The sequence below is a fragment of the Gallus gallus genome, chromosome 3, assembly GCF_016699485.2.
Source record: "Gallus gallus isolate bGalGal1 chromosome 3, bGalGal1.mat.broiler.GRCg7b, whole genome shotgun sequence".
NCBI lineage: Eukaryota > Metazoa > Chordata > Aves > Galliformes > Phasianidae > Gallus > Gallus gallus.
In genome coordinates this window covers 58,443,686-58,461,917 of record NC_052534.1, presented here as the reverse complement: position 1 = coordinate 58,461,917, position 18,232 = coordinate 58,443,686, and the positions used below count along the sequence as shown (strand labels likewise).

The 18,232-nt window shown below is 37.3% G+C and overlaps 1 protein-coding gene across 10 annotated transcripts in view; it reads right to left on the bottom strand.

Annotated features, from left to right (window-relative positions):
• The window catches only part of PTPRK (protein tyrosine phosphatase, receptor type K), a 391,069-nt gene that overhangs the window by 152,285 nt on the left and 220,552 nt on the right, over positions 1–18,232 (bottom strand). For all 10 annotated transcript variants that reach the window (XM_015284457.4, XM_040697913.2, XM_040697914.2 and 7 more), the window contains exon 7: positions 12,182–12,475. In XM_015284457.4, the coding sequence (XP_015139943.2) occupies positions 12,182–12,475 (294 nt within the window). The remainder of the gene's footprint in view (positions 1–12,181; positions 12,476–18,232) is intronic.

Here is an 18,232-nt window from a genome sequence, read left to right as displayed (position 1 = left end):
ATAGAGAAATCTAATGGTTGTAACCATAGTATTTAATACTTCATAATTAATGCAAGTTTACTATAAAATGCACTTCACCAATAGGCAGAAAATCGTAACAACAGTGAATATTGAAGCTGAAGGATAGGATTTGACTGATACAGAAAATGCTGAGCCTCTCTATCAGGTATTGCAAAAAGTTTAAAAAAGAAAAAGTGTGAAATTCTGCCATAAAAACCAGAGCACACAGACACCGCTGGGAAGATAGGAACAGTAAGGACTGCCTCTCTACAAATGATTGTGGGAATTAGCAAGTGGTTAATGGGCTCCTCAGTTCAGGTTGAAGAACAGACTCTGAAAGAGCAGCCAATTTGAAGAAGGGCTTGACTTTTTCCTGTTCTACAATAAGGCTCCCAAAAACAAAGCCTCTCTCCCCTAGCATATTCTAGACACCTCTGCAGCCAGCTTCAAAAGAAAATGGATAAGTATTTCACCCTTTTCAGTCAGTATACAAAGCCCATTCAGTATATATTAGCTGAGCTCCAACAGAGAAACAACTTGACAAGTCAGAAGCTGAAGCAATATGTGTCAAAGAGATTGAATTCCACTTTCATATTAGTACAGAAGAAGACAGTGCATGATTATTGCTTGGAGCATGTGGTTGTTTAGGGGATAATGCTAGCACCTTAGCATTGAGAAGTAATGGAAATTGTCTGTCTTGTTCTCATTCTTTCTGAGACAGTCACTTGTGATATGTCTTGTTACACTGCCAGGTCATTTCTCTCTTCAGGCTCCTTAAATATCACCTGTCCAAGTTGACAATACATCTCTCAAACGATGACATTATGCTTTGTCCCTTGCTAAATAGCTAGACACTCACTTTACAAAGAACAAAAAGTTACACTTTTCTTGCAGAAATTAAAACATTACAGGGCAAGCACTGTGCTAGCACTGTGCTTCCCCACACTGCCATCTGCACTGGGATGCTCAGCCCCCTCCATCCAAGAGTCTCTCACCTAGCAGCCCAGCTTTGTGGCCTCCTTTATGCTCTTATTCCTCATAAAGACTATTCCTGAAAAGGTTAAATTCAAAAGAGTAGGTTCATATTTAAAAATTTTAAAGAAAACACACAAACAAAAAAAAGAATATATAATGACCTTCACAGACTTTTAAATACCACCATTTTGACCAAGAAGAACTTACTATTACAGAAGGTGCACTTCTTTGAGTAACTCATTTTTTCTCACCAACAATTATTTTGTGCAGAAGACAACTCAACAAATTGCAGACCTTCAACACCTGAGACAAAAGACTTTCTTCCAGGAGCTGGCGGTGCTATACTTAACCTCACTACAAGCCCATACAAGACTGAGTAACGCAAAGGATGAAACACCAAAAGAAGTATGGTGGGAGTAACAGTAGTGATTTAAAAACAGATTTTCTGTATCCAAGCTTGAAACACAATATTATAAAGGCAGTAAGTGCTTTCTGCTGTTTGCTTATTTTCATAGTTGTTCCTTATTACGATGGCTTAAAATTTGCTTCTAACTTTGGGTAATTGTCTACCACAGGCCAAAGGAAGCATGCCCAGTACCTGAGAGCTGTTCAGCAGGGCCACAGGTACAGAATGGCTGCTCTTCAGAGGCTGAAAAAGCATACATATGGGCACGCGTATTTACACTGAGAGAACAGATGGAATCTCCAATAGATTAATGTAGGTGAATGAAGCATGAAACAGGAGCTCCTGACATTTTCTGATTTATGCCTGTCCATAAGGCAGATTTTCAGACTGAATCCAACAGAGTGAACGGTTTCCATCACAGCATCTGATTGGTGTGCACTGCAGTAGCTTAGCTGGAACTCCACACCTTGGAACCAAAAGCAAATGTATTTTCAAGAGGTCTTTATATCACCTAGAGTCAGACTCAGAACTCTCACCTTAAACTTGCAAATCCCTTCTTAAACACTGAGGCAGTAAGCTGATTTGTGAGGGCAATATTGAAGCGTGGTAGCGCTTCTGTGCCTGCTGTGGGAATCAGATCAAATTATCACAGGGATAAAAAACAGTAAGTTTGAGAAGTGACTTTATTTAAAGCACACAATAACTAGTAAATTCAGGACTAAATAATTCACAGTAACACCTAAGGATCGTGGCTATGTATGTTCGTTGATTTCCATACAATGTTACCGTTGTGAACATTTTTTTCCCTCATTCTATCAACCACAGGTATCTGCTCCGAATATGCCCAGTAGTGAACTGACAATGAAAAATGTCAACCACCTTAACTTGTCTTTCAAATACACAGGCACTATCTTTCCCTACACATTACTTGTTATATCTGAAAATCTTTTTTGTCATTTCTTTTCTGCATAGATTCTTACGCACTGGATGATCTATGAGCTTTCTACAAGAACATAACACTATAGGAAAAACTTCTAGGACATATTATTCATTCATTCATCCATTCCTTAACACAGAAGCATTGGTGATTTCACTTCTAACTTTAAAATTTGCTTCAAAGCTGAAGGGAAGGAAGATGTAGGCTTGGGAGGGTTTCCAAAAAGCTGAGATACAGAAAGAAAACATGGCAATGGTAAGCTGAAAAGTATTAGAGGTGAAGGGGCACACACACACACATAAACATAAGGAACACTGTCAACTATCAGGATCCTTAATTATGGTCATTCAGAGAATAATAAAGAAGTGATAGAACAGCCAAAAAAATATACATATTTCAGGCATAAATTGATCTCCACTCATTTCTATACGATATTATTATTCCACTTTTCCCTTACTCCCCACCGCATGCCATAATGTATTCAATGAAAATCCAGAGTGGATTGGGCACGGACAGACAGAGAAATGTTGGTTACATTAAGCACAAAATGTAGAGCTCTTTATTGTCATGGAGGTTTTCTCCCTCCACAGGACCAGAAAATTGCATCAGTAAGAAAAAATTTCACTGAATGAATAAGAATTTATTCTCCATATTATCAAACCTTCGTTATACTAAAATCCGATCACATTACTTATCTGTGGAAAGACTAGATCTCATTGCAACAAACACAATAAAATTAAGAGAATTTGCTCTGAAAAAAATCACAAGGTAAATGAACTTAACAGAAATTGCATGCATATTGAGCCTACTTTCCAAATAGCACTGAGACACAACGGCAAAGGTGACAAAATAGCCAAAAACAGTCCAGAGCTATCTTCTAAGGATGTTACATTTAAGGAAATGTACTGCAATTGAAATAGTTTACTTGCTAGTAATCATATGAAGTGCTACAAGTTGTAAACTGGGAGTGCAGCATATCGTATTCTCAGTGGGTGCTCATACTCTGACATATCAGCCTAATTGGTAGAATTCATTTGATACACAAAAGAGGGCACAATGTCAAGTGTATTTCCACCAATCCCTCAAGTTGAACATAATTTTATAAAACAAAGGTAATAAACTGAAAAAATATGAGCTTGAGGTACTGTTTTACTCAGTATTTGAGATGTTTAATTATCTGAATGCACGTTGCAATTTCCAAGAGAAATTAAATAGTTTTCAGCAATTAACACTGACCAGAAAAACAAAATGCATAAAATGACATAATTTGAAAAGGTAAAATGAGATGAAACACATTAATATACAAATGAAATTGTATGTTGTTTATTCACTGGAGTTGAAGATATCAAACAGGGAAAACTCGAATACAGATTTCAACCATAAGACTGACCATGACTGCACCTATAATACCAATATTAATTCTGGTCACATCACACCTCTTTAAAAAGAAGATTTTCTTCCAGGAATCCAGTTTTCTGTTAGAATTCTTTTATTTTGGTTTCCCAATTCTCCTGACAATAAGCTCTTGTGTAACACTCTGATTTGATTCTATAAAACAGGACATTGTACAGATTGGGGGAGATGGACATGGAAAATGTTGGTTACAGGGAAACTAGTGACATAGTAAATTTGAAAGTAATTTTAAATGTGTAACTTCAAAAACTTTAAAATATTTTCCAATATTATGGAAAGGGCGAGATTTTTTTCTCTGGTTTGCACAGCCAAGGACTGGATGAGCTCTTTCAATAACCATGCCCAGCCGAGAGCCCAGCGCTCAGTGATCCCCAAATCACATCATCCCCTACACAGTGACTGAGCTCTACTTCTTCTACTCTGTCATTATGGCCCACTATATTTTTAATATACTACAGCTCACCTACTTGAAACATAGAATAACAGCACATTAAGTCGGTAACCTAATATTTTGTTCTTTCTTTGTTTTTAACCACTTTTACAATCTTTTTTTTTCCATTTGCCAGCTTATCTTTGTAAGTTATGTAGAACTGTTTCTGATATGAATAAAAATGCTTATTCAATTAATCCATAAAAATGGTTTTAGATACACCAGCTAGTTCTTCTCCATTTTAGTTGATTTTATTTTGATTTCTTAATCAAAATGTTTTTTTATCAAATTACAGAAGAACAATATTGCCTTTATTAACCAAATCTGTAATTTAATTTTAAAACAAATCAAGTTATGCTGACAAGATCAGTATTCCATAAACCTGTTGACTATCTCTAACTATATTACATTCTTAATTCTTCATTAATCAGCCCTTGTATTGGCAGTTCCATTATTCTGTTTAGAATTAAGGATGACAAGCTTTTAATTAATTGGGTGATCCTGATCCTTTATGTCAGTTTGTTTAGCATTACTTTTCAAGCCATCAGGAACTTTCCAGGACTGCTCCACATTTATTTATTTTTTTAAACACCAAGCAAAACCAGGTAGTACTAAGAGTCCTGACAAGCCATTTTAGGATTCTGGACCTACTGATAACCTGAAGTGCAACTTGACATCATCTATTGCATAATGTGCTCTCAACTGATTATTAAAATGGAAGCTATTTCATTATCATTCTATACAAAAGCATCATCTGGTCCTGTCTCCCTCCCAGTGCCAGCAGGAAGATTAACTGAGAAATAAAATTAAGAAAATGAAATTCACTCAGTTCTACCTCACATAGCCTAGCCTCCAATTAGGAGGAAAGAATTATGCTGCCTACACTTACAGTAAAACAAAACTCAAAAAAGAAAAAAAAAATCCACCCAAAAAACCTAACAGGAATTAAATGTAAAATAAAGATTCATATAGCAAATACAGCTTAAAGAATCAATGGCATTAAGAAGCAGGGCTTTTGGGTAGCCTGTCCTAGCCTTAGGAGGATGTTAACCTGAACTTGATCCAGATCTCACACTAGCATGAATGACATGATATTGCCCTGTAATGATTTTCAAAAAGAAAGATCTATGGGGAGAGAGAAAGAATAATGAACGCATCTGGGAAATCTCATCAGCATCCCTTCCCCCAGCACATGCTGCTGGTACTGCTTTTCTCTTCAACCCTTCCAAGCATGTTACTCACAGCCCATGTTACCCAAGTTACTCGCAGGCCCTCCTACACACTTCAAATTTTTCTGCTGATAGTATCAAAATAACACTGAGAAATAGCATGCTACCAGAACTGTACATTAAGGTACTGCACTGACCAGAGTAACTCCTGAGATTTCAATAATTTTGTTCTGCTTAATTTTTAATAGATTGATAAGTGAAAACACACAAAAAAGGTGGTCCTATAAAGCTATGAGTGTAAAAAAAAGTTTGTTACATTAAGGTACTTGAAAATTCTCAAGCACTATAAAATTAATACTACACTTTAAAAATTGAAAGACCCTAATTATGAAAGCAAACTAAAATATCAAGCACATTAATTAATCATATTCCAAAAAGATGCTTTTTTTTTTTTTTCCAATTGAAATTAAAAATAGAAGTTTCAGTTACAGTTCTACAGTTAATAGAAACTTACAGAGCAAGATTAAATTAACCTGCAGTCATGCTCTTTGGGAATGAGTACAGACCAAAAATGTGTGAACATTAATCCCCAAACTTCAGAGAAGTTTTAATGGTTATCTAGTCTGGGTGCACCCATAGCATTTTCAAGCACTGCAATATGAATTATTACTCACATTCAGTCTTTTACACCTGCAATTGATGCCATGGATTAATGCACTGCAATACATTTTCTTGCCACAGACAGTGCTCCTCTACAAAGCATGATCTATTGACTTGTTACTTGCACTTTGGATAAATTGCTACAGCCTCCATGCTGCAGCACTCTGCTCCATGAAGAGCTGCTGAACAGCCTGAGGTGAACCAGGGATGGCAGAACCATGGGTAAGAGAAGGCAGCTCTGGCAGAGGTGACAACTGATCCCTTCCTGCTCAACCAAGGGGAAGCAGCCTGCTCCATCATATGGCTGATGGGCTTCAGTTAGTGAATGAGATTGGTTATCAACACCAGAGTGTGCAGGCTGTGACATGCCAAGGACCAGCACCACTTCTTGCTGCAGGCCCTTGGCTGGTACTGTCTGCTGGTGGGAACTTCAGAGAGCAGGCAAGAGAGGGCACTGTGCGCAACAGTGGCTTTGAGAAGTGGGTGGCTAAGCTAGAAGAGCCCACCAACTGAAGTCTGCTACCTCTAATCACAGGTAAAGAGATATAAGGTGATCTACTGCTGAATACGTCCCTATAAAGAACTAATCATGAACAAAAGTCATCCCCCAGAAGAAATTTGGGGAGATTTCAGTAAAACCACATCTCATTGCACAACCCTAGAAGAAATCTTTCACTTAGGACAGGGAGCTTGCAGCTGCAAATACCAAAAAAGAGATACTAAGCAACACTGAATATAGCAAACACAAAAAGCTGAAAACTAATTTAGTGGAGGTCAGTGACTGAACTTTCAGTTTAATGCCAATTCAACTGAGTCATCAGCATTGCAATCCTTTGAAAAAGCGGATACCATGCTTAATTCACACAATCTGACAGGAGCTTGGCTAGGCACTCTGCCTAGTCTCCTACTAGGTAACTCAGCTGTGCAATAGCCCTTTCTTATGGATATAAGCATCATTAGAATTCTATATGTGGCAATCAGCACAGTAAGCAGAGTACAGGTTGAACATGCCAGCTGACGGTCCAAATCAGATAACTGTTCTACAGGATGCTCTCTGAACAACAAGATTCCAATTCTAGCATTCAATTCCAAAAGGAATAAGATGGGGTTTCTTTACTCCAAACTGTTTAAATACTTTTTTTTTATTATTATTATTCCATCCTACATCATAGCAAACTGGTAAATCTTTAAAGAGCAGGAGACTGGTGAATTTGGAATCTGCTAGTGAGATCTTCAGTGTTTCCAATTACTAGTTGGCCAAAAGCCCAGAAACAGTCATAAGTGCCAAATACGTTTTTAAAAACAACAGCTACTTATAAATATTGGTGTAATGTGGTCACTTCTGCAGTGACAAATGAAAAATATATTTTTTTAAAGTATTACATTTATTTAAAGTTATTCATCTTAGTTTATTCTAGAAAAATGTTCAGCTTGTAAACACAGAAATATGAATAATCAAAACTTAATTTAAGCACTCTGTATTTAGACTCTACTCTCAGCTGTACTGTAAATCTCTAATAATATTAATTGTGAGGTTAAAATGGTAAGATTTTGTTTGAAACTTTAAGATAACTGTTCTGTTGTAAAGGTAAATATTCTCTCTGTCCACTTAACTCCTTTGTTTTTAAATAAACGATTGGAAATTATACATCTTTCTGTATTTTTATTAGCTTTGAAAGATTAGAATAAGAATAGTAGATGAACTGCTTCAAGACACAAATGAATAGCCCATCTTATATGCTCAGTGCCATATTTTCCAGAACCCATCTTGATGCTGACCGTATCTGGTTTCCCAAGTCCACCGCCTCCCATACCAACATACTGAGCTCTCATGCACAGCACACAGCAAAGACTATCAACCACGTTCCCTGTCTTTAACTCTCCGCCTTCACCCTGAAAGGGCAGAAGGTGAACAGCCCAAACCTAAGCAGCACTGCATACATCCCACATCGGCACAAATTAATTTTATTCTGCTTTGCTCCTTTCACTCCCCCTCATTCCAAAAATCAAATTGAATTTGCATGGAACCAGAACAACATTTTAATTCTCCAGATGGCCATGAAAAGTCAGTTTCTCAGTGTCAACAACACAGGGGTCTTACTGTTGGGGAAAACAACAACAACAATAACAAAAAACACCAACAAACAAAAACCCTAAGAAAATAATAAACAACCCCTTAAGCTTACTTTCATTGTTCAGTGTTTGCCCACATTTGCTGATGAGCATCTTGCAGTTGCAGCAGAGGGACAGAGAGCAGCCTAGCTCCCCGGCATTTACCTGCAGATGGATCTCAGGAAGTCACACTGTGCTCCTGTATCTGTGGGCTGACTGCTACTGATAGCCAGGGCTCTGAGACTCGTAGCTGTTGTGAACAACAGTATAATAATAATAATAATAAGCATCAATACCTATTCCATCTGCAGCTCTGATAAAGGTGTAATCTTGAGTGTAAAGCTTCCTATCCATCTATTATTATTTAAAACTAATACATGTAACAGTTTATTAAAATCAAAACATTTGGGAAAGAAAATAATAAAAAAAAAACACAACAAAAACACACAGGACTTTCCCCCAGCTACTTTACAATTCTTCATATTTTACTGAAAATCACAGCCTTGCACTGAACTTGCACTTCTGTAGAGCAAGAGCGAGTAATTCTGCTGTGTACATATATTAAGCTCTGGACAGGCTGAACTATTGACCTCCTTTGCTACTAAAACATCAGTTAATCATAAAGCTGAGCTGTTAGTTGTTACTCAGAAGCAGTAGCAAATGTAACAGAATAACTTATAACATACAGTTGATAAAGCAGCCTAAGCGGACAATTTTAGATTACAACATATTTTCTACAGCTCCCCAAAGGAAAGGCAGGGTATGCAATCACAACTCAGACATACTACTCAAAAAAGAATTAAAAAAATCCAACCACTCTCAAAACAAAATAGCCACAGAAAACTACCTTAGAATTACTTGCAATGAAAATGCTACCCTTGCCTTTGGTTTTAGAATGCTTAAGTGAATAATTACAGGAACAACAGCAGGCAAGAAGTGCAGGCATTGTTGCCAGCTTGGGTGCACCATGAGATGCAACTGGAAGGATGTAGACTCCAGCATCAGCAGCTCCTGATTATTTCTAAAGAGCACACATGGGTACACAATGCTGTGCTCAGCACAAAGTTTGTCTGCACTCAAAAAACGGAAGAACAAAGATTATACCTGGCTCTTAAGGAGGAGAATGATGGTATGTTTAACATGTTTTAAGCTCACTTTATTCCTTTAAGGACACACTATTGTTTCATACATTTCATTGTTCAGCACTGTCTTTAATTGTGGATATAAGACTACAAACTGACAAAATAGCATGTGTGTTATCTAGCAAAACACAGCCATGTAGCTTCAGTGTAGAGAAATATTACTTAGGAAATTGGAGTTAGATAAACAGGCTTCTGGAAGACTTAACTACTGAAGGAATTATCCCTTCATTAGAAAACCATTTTGTTTGGTATTATTGGAAATGTTCACTAAGTCACTAGACAATGTTCCTGACATGAGGAAGATAGAAAGTGATAAAAATACTTAATAATAAACGTGCATGTCTGATACAGAGATACATACAGTCATTGCTTAAATTGTTTAGAAGTAGGATACGTCTCCAGCAAACCACAAGCTAACTGATCAATAATACATTGTTACCATATGTCAAGAAATTATAAATACTAAATGAATTTTGTGGAAAATCATTTTCAATCTTCATTCAAAAATAATGCTAATATTTACTTAGGTATTAAATAAACAGAAGCAGAATACTAACCTATTCCTATTCATGTGTCAGTGAGTTAGCTGTTACCAGTACTTGGAATGTGAACACTAACAACTCATCAGATCAATGTTCACTAATGTGTGCTTTTTAATCTGTATAGAGAGCAGTCAAACTTCATGTTGAAAATTCATTTATTTCTCTCTACCTCACTTGACACTGATCAGATAATCAATTATAATTTGTTTCAGAATTTGAACTAATACCTACACAACTTGTAGAAAGACAAAACTGACAAAGAACACAGAGGAAAAAAAAACAGTATTTGTTTGAAAAATAAGTGATCTTGTCAGAAACAAGAATTAGGAATAATTGAAGAATCTCCAGAAAGAAGACACTGCCGCAGAGAATGTCATCTAATATAGCACAGTAAATCACCTGCCAGTCACAAGTACAAAATCAGGAGGAGATTGCAGTGTTAGTTATTCCATTCTTAGCTTTACCTTTTCTTAAAAGTCTTCTCTTCAGAAAAAAAAACTTTCTATCATTTGCCTTTTAAGAGCAAACTCTTAAAAACAAAATTCGTATCAGTTTGGGTTTGCAATTATCTTACAAAAGTCTTGGGAGAGCACTGTGGAAAAGTAACACCTGCCCGCATTTTCCAGCCAGGAGAGAAGGCAGCAGGATGACCCAATGTCCAACATGATGCCTTGTGTGAATCATCCTGTGATGCTGGGCTCAGTGCTCCAGCCTCCACAAATCCCTGCTGACTCACCTTCTAACTGAAACTGGTTAAGAGTGATATTTATTTATTTTTGCTTTCCTGGAATAAGATGAACCCATCATACTTCAAGGTAAACAGTGCAAAATCTGATTGTAACTAAAACAAGATTACCATGAAACTTCACGTTTTTTAATGGTGGCTTTTTCTTCTTCTTTTTCTTCTTCTTCTTCTTTTTTTTTTTTTTTTTAATGTGGTTTATTTCAGAGAGGATTAAATTGAGTTGAAAATTTGTCTCAAGTCAGACTAGATGTCGGCGCCTTACATGCTGGTTTTTAATTTATTAGCTCCACAATAAAGTTTCCCCTTACTTGCTTCTAAAAATACGGCAAGTCTCATGCAAATCATGATCTCCTTTCTTTTCCTTTCTCATTTAAAAGCTCCTGCCTGTCACACACAGGGTAAATGAAATATTTTTCAAGTGCTGGGGAAAAGGAATCCAAACATTTGGGATTTGTTCATCTTGGCTCAAACTCTTTAAAATAGAAGCTGTTTTCAAATTTCCACTGTTTCAGAAGAATGTCTAAACCAATTCAGTACCATAAATCAATGCCTAACCTTACTTAGATCTCAACAGCTGTCAGCTTAACTGAGATAGACAAAAATATCTTTTCACTTCACAGGAAAGAGAGATTAAATTATAAATAAGATAAAAATTCAAAAATGCCTTCAGTTTCATCTTGCTCCAGCTGCAGGCTTATTGGTTAGAGTTAAATGAACAGTGTGCCTCAGCTTCTGACAAGATTCTGCCCAGTTTCAAAAGAAACTGTCTAATTTTCAAGGGATTCATAGTTGCTGACCCAGTTGACTTGAAGTATTAGCTTGTGATCTAGACGTTGACCCTCTTCTTCAAATAAGAGAAAAGAATAGTCATAAGTGATTAAATGAGAATTTGAATAGCTGTCCATCTGACGTCCGTGACCACTGTATGAAAAAAAAATCTTATATATGCCTATGTATATGACAGTTGGAAATCTGCCACTGAAGCTCTTATTTCTTACTATTTTAATGCAGTTTTCAATAGATGGTTATCAGCACCTTCACTAAATCTACTACAGTGTAAATTTTCAAAATTTGTAAGTCGGGCCCTATAAATCTTGACATTAGAAGAAAAACCCCACAATTTAAGTTTCCTTTTATTTACTTCCCAGTCTGATGTTCAAACCTCTAATTTTTCTCCTCTGCAACTATGAGAGGTAGGCATTATCTTTCTTATGAAAGCTGAGATTAAAATAACGCTAAGTAGCTTTGCAAGGAAGAGCATATAACACAAGTTGGCAGTGCTTAATCTTCTTGGCACTGGCCATGTAGCGGCACTCTAAAAAAAAAAAACAAACAGAAGCAGACTGCAAGAATCAGCAACACATTGTTTTGGTGGTAGTAGGTCAAAAATTGAGAAGGCACTCCTAGTGATATTTGCACGTGTACTTTAGAAACTGCTAGAGATTCTGGCAAATCTTCCATATCTCTTTACAAAAAAGGTAATGCAGGACACTACCTTTTTTGTAAAATTCTATTTGTTTAACAGATAATTTTTCTATGCAAGTTCCTTTATGTTAAAGTTGATTTACAACGCAAGTAAAAGGTGAAAAAAGAGGTCATCTGTCCTTTCCAGAAATGGAAATGAGGTCTCTTTTCTTGAGCAGCACTCACCTGCACACTTGGTTCTGGTGATGAGTGGTGGTCCTGGCTGTCCGGTTCCACCTTCACCTGGTCTGGTGAGCAAGACCCGAATCTCATACTCAGTGTCTGGATCCAAGTGCCAGAGTTTGTAGGTTGGGGCATTGACAGCATGGGTTTCAGTCCAGGTCCCAGATGTCATTCGGTACTCCACTTCTTTCAGAATAATGGGTCCATCACCAATAATTGAATTTGCATTGAGCTGAATTAGCAAATATGTTGGCCCAACGCCCAGCAACTGTGGGGGTGCTATTGGCCGAGGAGGTTCTGTATGGGAGAAAAAAAAAAATATATATCAGTGATGAAACATTAAGAGGAGGACTCCTTCCACTGAAAAGTTATCAGGTTTTGGTCTACAAAGATTTAAAAGTTGAAAGCAAAATCAAGCTTAGAAGTTTCCGATCATTTATATCATTTCCTACAGCAATAATTTGAGTTTCAGAAAAATAACTGCTATTCTTTTATTGGCAGAAGTCACATACATACTTTCCTTAAAGAAACAGTTATATTACATACACTAACTCTACACAGAATATTCTTAAAAATCACTATCACTGCAATTGATCTAAAGTCTGACAGATGCAGTAATGGTGAAAGATACAGCTACCTATTACAGGCTTTCAGAATGTTCAGAACTGAGCAAAACTGCAACCACATATTTCATTATTTTACTCCAAGATAACTTACTACTGATTTAGAAATTCAAACAATGGGGTGTATGCTGGCTTTAGTTTTCCTCTGTTCGAAACATCTTCCACCCCAAAATGTAAACAGCTGCTTTGTGAGAAGATAGCAACAGACCAAATGGAGAGTGAAATCTCCGTGACCCTGAGAAACATATATGTAAACTAGGACATTGCCTAAGAATGATTTATTTAAAAAAACAAAAACACCAGCAACATGTACTTCTCTATTAAAATGAATCCACTGATAAACATGGAAGGTTCATCTTCATTCCAGATGGCTCATATTTTAACTAATTTGTTTCAGTTAATTAGGCAGCAATACTGAATTCAATGCACACAGGGGTTTCACACAGCAGTGATACAAAACTAACAACATGGCAACTCTGAGCAGGTAAAGGAATCTCGTGGCCAGTATATTAGAAAAAAAGACAGAGTCCCAGATCCAAAGATTTCCCCGTATCTTGGCTCTTCTTACTGTCATTGTTCCTCACCTTTCCAAACAAGAGAAGTTAACATGTGGAAGTATTGCATACATTCTGCCTCCCAGGAATGACCCTACCAATGTCACTTAGAGAGCATGTAAAGAGTGATGATGGAGAAGGTCTCCAAGCCTTCCTTTTTCATTCCACCTTCACTGTATGGTGAAGGTCAAGCAGGAACTCCCCAGTTCTCTAGGTCCAGTAGTGAAGATTTCCCTCAAGACATGACACTGTATTTACTAACTCTGAAACTAACTGACTTTCCCACTTTTTGCCACAAAGAGATTCCTCTCTTGCAGGCTTTTCTAGACTAGCTGCATACCAATCCACTCAGTTCGGAGACCAGGGAACCTGTGAATACACTATAATGGTCACAAGCAGAGCTCCTTTTATTCCCTCAGAGTGAAAAGGTGCATGTTCCAACGTATCTAAATTCCAGCTTCAGGATACACAAAACCCTAGGAAGTATCACAATTAATTATTTACATGTTTTACTCAGTTTTGGCAAGAAGAGTGCATATGAACTAATTCAAATCCCTAACTGCATCAAGGCTCAGATATGCAACTGGGCTTAATGAGGGCAGTTTATTTGCTGTGAAACTAACACATTAAATGTCAAACTAATGAATTCTAAGGTCAGTGTATATTACAGTAGAAAACATAAATGTTGATGAGCATGAAACACTACCAGCTCCGAGTTATAAACCTCTAAAACATAAAGCTGTGCTTAGAAGTATATATTTTGATTAAGAGCATGATTATTACAAATAAAACCTCATATTAATGAAACTAATATACCATTGCATATTAAATTTTTATGTTAATAGGTAAAGTGTATTCTTATATTAGCATATGCATTTTGTTTTTAAGCTCTTGAGGACAAGGAGACTTATTTATAAAGTCTCTCCCTGTTCCAATAAATTATGCATGAACTTTAATCAGTTAGCAAATGAACAAGTAATTGTTCTGCAGCATTATTAATATTCTTCATAATACAATATACTATCAGAACCAGAGGTGTGGTGCAACCAGAAATCCCAAAAGTACACTAAGAATCAACTGAAGCATACAATCCCAATACACTAGATAAACTTTTCTGATGTCACCCAATTAACTTTCTATTAATTGTTCTCATTTGTTATTCTATAACCAGATCCATCAAACGTTTTCCAATTATAATTACAAATTATATAATTTCCTTTCTAATATACAGTAACCTGAAACTTTTATGGCTTAGAAAATTATCATTAACAATTAAAAGAAAGAACAAAGCTATTATTAACGTTTTGGTTACCATTTCCATAGCAACTATCATATATATAAAATACCACTCTATCCGTGGGATATTAAATACAATGCACATCCTTTGTGCAAGAGATGTTGCAGGCTTTTCACTCTAACAACCTAGGTCCATCTAGGAATATACAACACAGTTTCAGAGTGCCTTAACACAGCCTGTCAAAAATGAAAAATCTTTTATGTGAGGAACAAAAAAAAAAAAAAAAAAGAAAAGGAGATGCATGAGGAAGACCCCCAAGAAAAAACAGTCAGAACTTTGGTCTGGTTTCCAAACAACCTACAATCTTAGCTTCAGCCATAACAAGTGAAAAGTTTGGATCAGTGGTAACGTTGCAGAAATCTGAGAACCGACAGCTCACCACTGTGCCAGTCTGTCCTGCCTCGCTCTGTCTAAGCTGGCTGGCTACAGATGGCCACATGGAAAATGCATTTGGTGGCTTTCAGCCACCCATCCTATGAGCAAGCTCAGGTAGCCTGGTGGGCTCGCTCTGCTCTGGCCAGGGCAACCAAATCAGTGGATAAAACTCTTTATTTCTGTCAAAAAAACACACAACTCCTCCAGTTATTTCAAGCAGGCTTTGAGGTATCTTGACACGTAAGGCACAGAGCATTTCTAGTAAGCAATTTCCATTGAACACAGTTTTATCTTTCCTGGCCACAAACTTTCTCTGAGCAGTTTTAAAGTTTCTAAACAACCTTATCCAAAAATATATTTCAACCCATGGATGACTTACTAACCTATAGAATCATAGAATCACCAAGGCTGGAAAAGACCTCCAAGATGATCCAGTCCAACCGTCCATTGACCACCAATATTGCCCACTAACCGTAACTCTGAAGTTCTGCTCAGGCTCCCTACCCCTCCAAGCCCCCAAATTTGGGGTATTACAGGAGTAAGAAAACTCCTGCAGTTCTCCCAACTGTGCGCAGGTGTCAGAACTCACACAGTGATGGGATGTGATGGGACATGAAGCATCATTCTAACTGCCATAACCAAGTGCCAGGTCCTTTGGTCACAACAACCCCAGACAACACTATGGGTTGGGGCAGAGTGGCTAGAAGACTGTGTGGAAGAAACAGACCTGGGAGTGTTGATAAACACTTGGCTGAACATGAGCCAGCAGTGTGCTCGGGTGGCCAAGAAGGCCAATGGCATCATGGCTTGTATCAGAACTAGTGTAGCCAGCAGGACCAGGAAGGTGATCATCCCTCTCTACTCAGCTCTAGTGAGGCCACACCTCGAGTACTGTGTTCACTTTGGGACCCCTCACTACAGGAAAGACATTGAGACCCTGGAGCATGTTCAGAGAAGGGTGACAAAGATGGTGAGTTATCAGTAGAACCACTGTTTCAATATGTATTTAAAAGGCAAATGCTGAATAATTTAACAATGACCCCAATCAGTGTGTTTCATTTCTCCCTTTGCTGAACCCCAGCTTCAGAATCCCTTTTCCAGTGTGATCAATTTATCTACATACTTACTTTCTGACAATATTTTTAGCCACTGCTTAAAGGGAGTAAACACGGTGAAATCCCTTCCACTATGTCTGGCCCCTAACATCTCTGAAAGACTATATAGAAAGAACACTTGTACATCCTCAACATATGAAAGAAATGGAAGGATTTTTACGCACAGCATGTTGCAGTATTTGGACAGTTCTGGTTTTGACATGAAATGCCCACAGCGAAGTTAATCAAAAATTAAGACTGACATTTCATCAGTACGAAGTTCCCATTCTGCTGAGCTACAAGCAGTACATTATGCTCACATCAGTATGTATGACATTATATATTAAGTGAACTGTGATATTTAGGCACCAATGACTAGAATAAGTATGCAGCATCAACTCCAGCTTTAAGCCCTCCTACAGTTAAATAGTTGTGTCATATTCTTAATAAAAAAATTGTATGCAAATAATTACATAATTATTGACAGAAAAAATAACCCCAAAAATCACTAGTGTTGTTAGTGTATTAACCAATATACAAGTAACATATGCATACTAGTTTGTTTAATATTTACCCAGTCTGGGGGACAATAGCCTTACTAAATAGCCTTTCATGTCCAAATATCTTCTAAATTTAAATCAAAGGGAGTTTCATTAGTACTTGAGTTAGAATATATACTGCTAATAATCAGTTCACAGCAGGAAAAAAAATAAAATTAAAAAAAGAGTCCAAGCAGAATCCTACTGATTGTTTCACTTTGGGGAAAAATAATAATAATAAAAAATAATAATAAAAAAAAGCTGGCACTGGATGCATGTTTGATGAAATGTTTTTTATTTATATGAGGTTATGCTTCAGTCACAGGAGACTGTTTCTTCAATCATAGCAGCAGGTTTTGGAGATAGGGAGGGGAAGGCTGAGAATCATGCAGCCCATTCATGTCGATGATTTTGTTACTGCAACTCCACATCCCCTTCACCTCCACACATGAATATCCTGCAAGCTTCTGATGCTCATGTCGAATCTCACATTAGACATGAGGAAGAATTTCTTCTCAGAGTGGTTGGGCATTGGGAAAGGCTGCCCAGGGAGGTGGTGGAGTCATCATCCCTAGAGGTGCTGAAGGAAAGGGTAGATGTGGTACTCTAATGGACAGGATTTAGTGGGCAATATTGGTAGTAGGTGGATGGTTGGACTAGATCTCAGAGGTCATTTTCAATCTTACTGATTCTATGATTCTATGTGCTGAGTGTGCCTGTGCTCTGATGATGGTATTGCCAGTCTTTGTCAAATACCTTACACAAAGGTATGCAGTTTGTATGACTATGGATATCAACACTTAACCCAATACATAACAGGGATTAAACATAAAAAGCTTGATTTTTACAGTTAGAACAAACCATTCTTTTACCATTCATCATCCCTCCTAAAATTAAAATCACTATATCTTAGTATATCACAAACTGTCAAGATGTGGGTAAGCCATAAGAAACAAAATTTTTTTCAAAATTTGTCACAATTCAGAGAAATGAATAAATAAAACAAATTCAGAAAACCTACAGAGATACAGTTAATACTGAACTCACCAGGGAGTACAGTGGAGATACTTCCACAAATGACTCCAGAGTGACTCAGCTCTCACCTAGATCAAACTCCTGTCTGTCTTCTAGGGGAGTTTCTCACAAAGCTAGTTGAATATGGCTGCATACTTTCAGAAGTACACCAATTAATGTTTTTGTTTTTGTTTTGCACAGGTTCGGTTTTTTTACTTATACTGACTACATATATTCATATACATATATTCCCTGACCCCAGGGAGCACAGTCCAAGTCACTCTAAGGATCCCTGAAGGAGCCAGGGCATGGGCCCAGTGGAGATCTCTGGAGCCATCCCCCTGCAGCAGATCTGAGTGCTAAAACAAAGCTGGACCAGGAGACCCAGAACCAGGCAGAGAGTGTGGAAACAGGATGCCATCTCCCTGCAATGGCAACACTGAGGGAAAAAAAATGAAGTGCCAGGAACATATGTTTAAACATTGGAGAAAATGTATGATCTAGCAGAAAACATTAACACAGTCAAATGTTTGCAGGGAAATAAAATTATCCACCTTA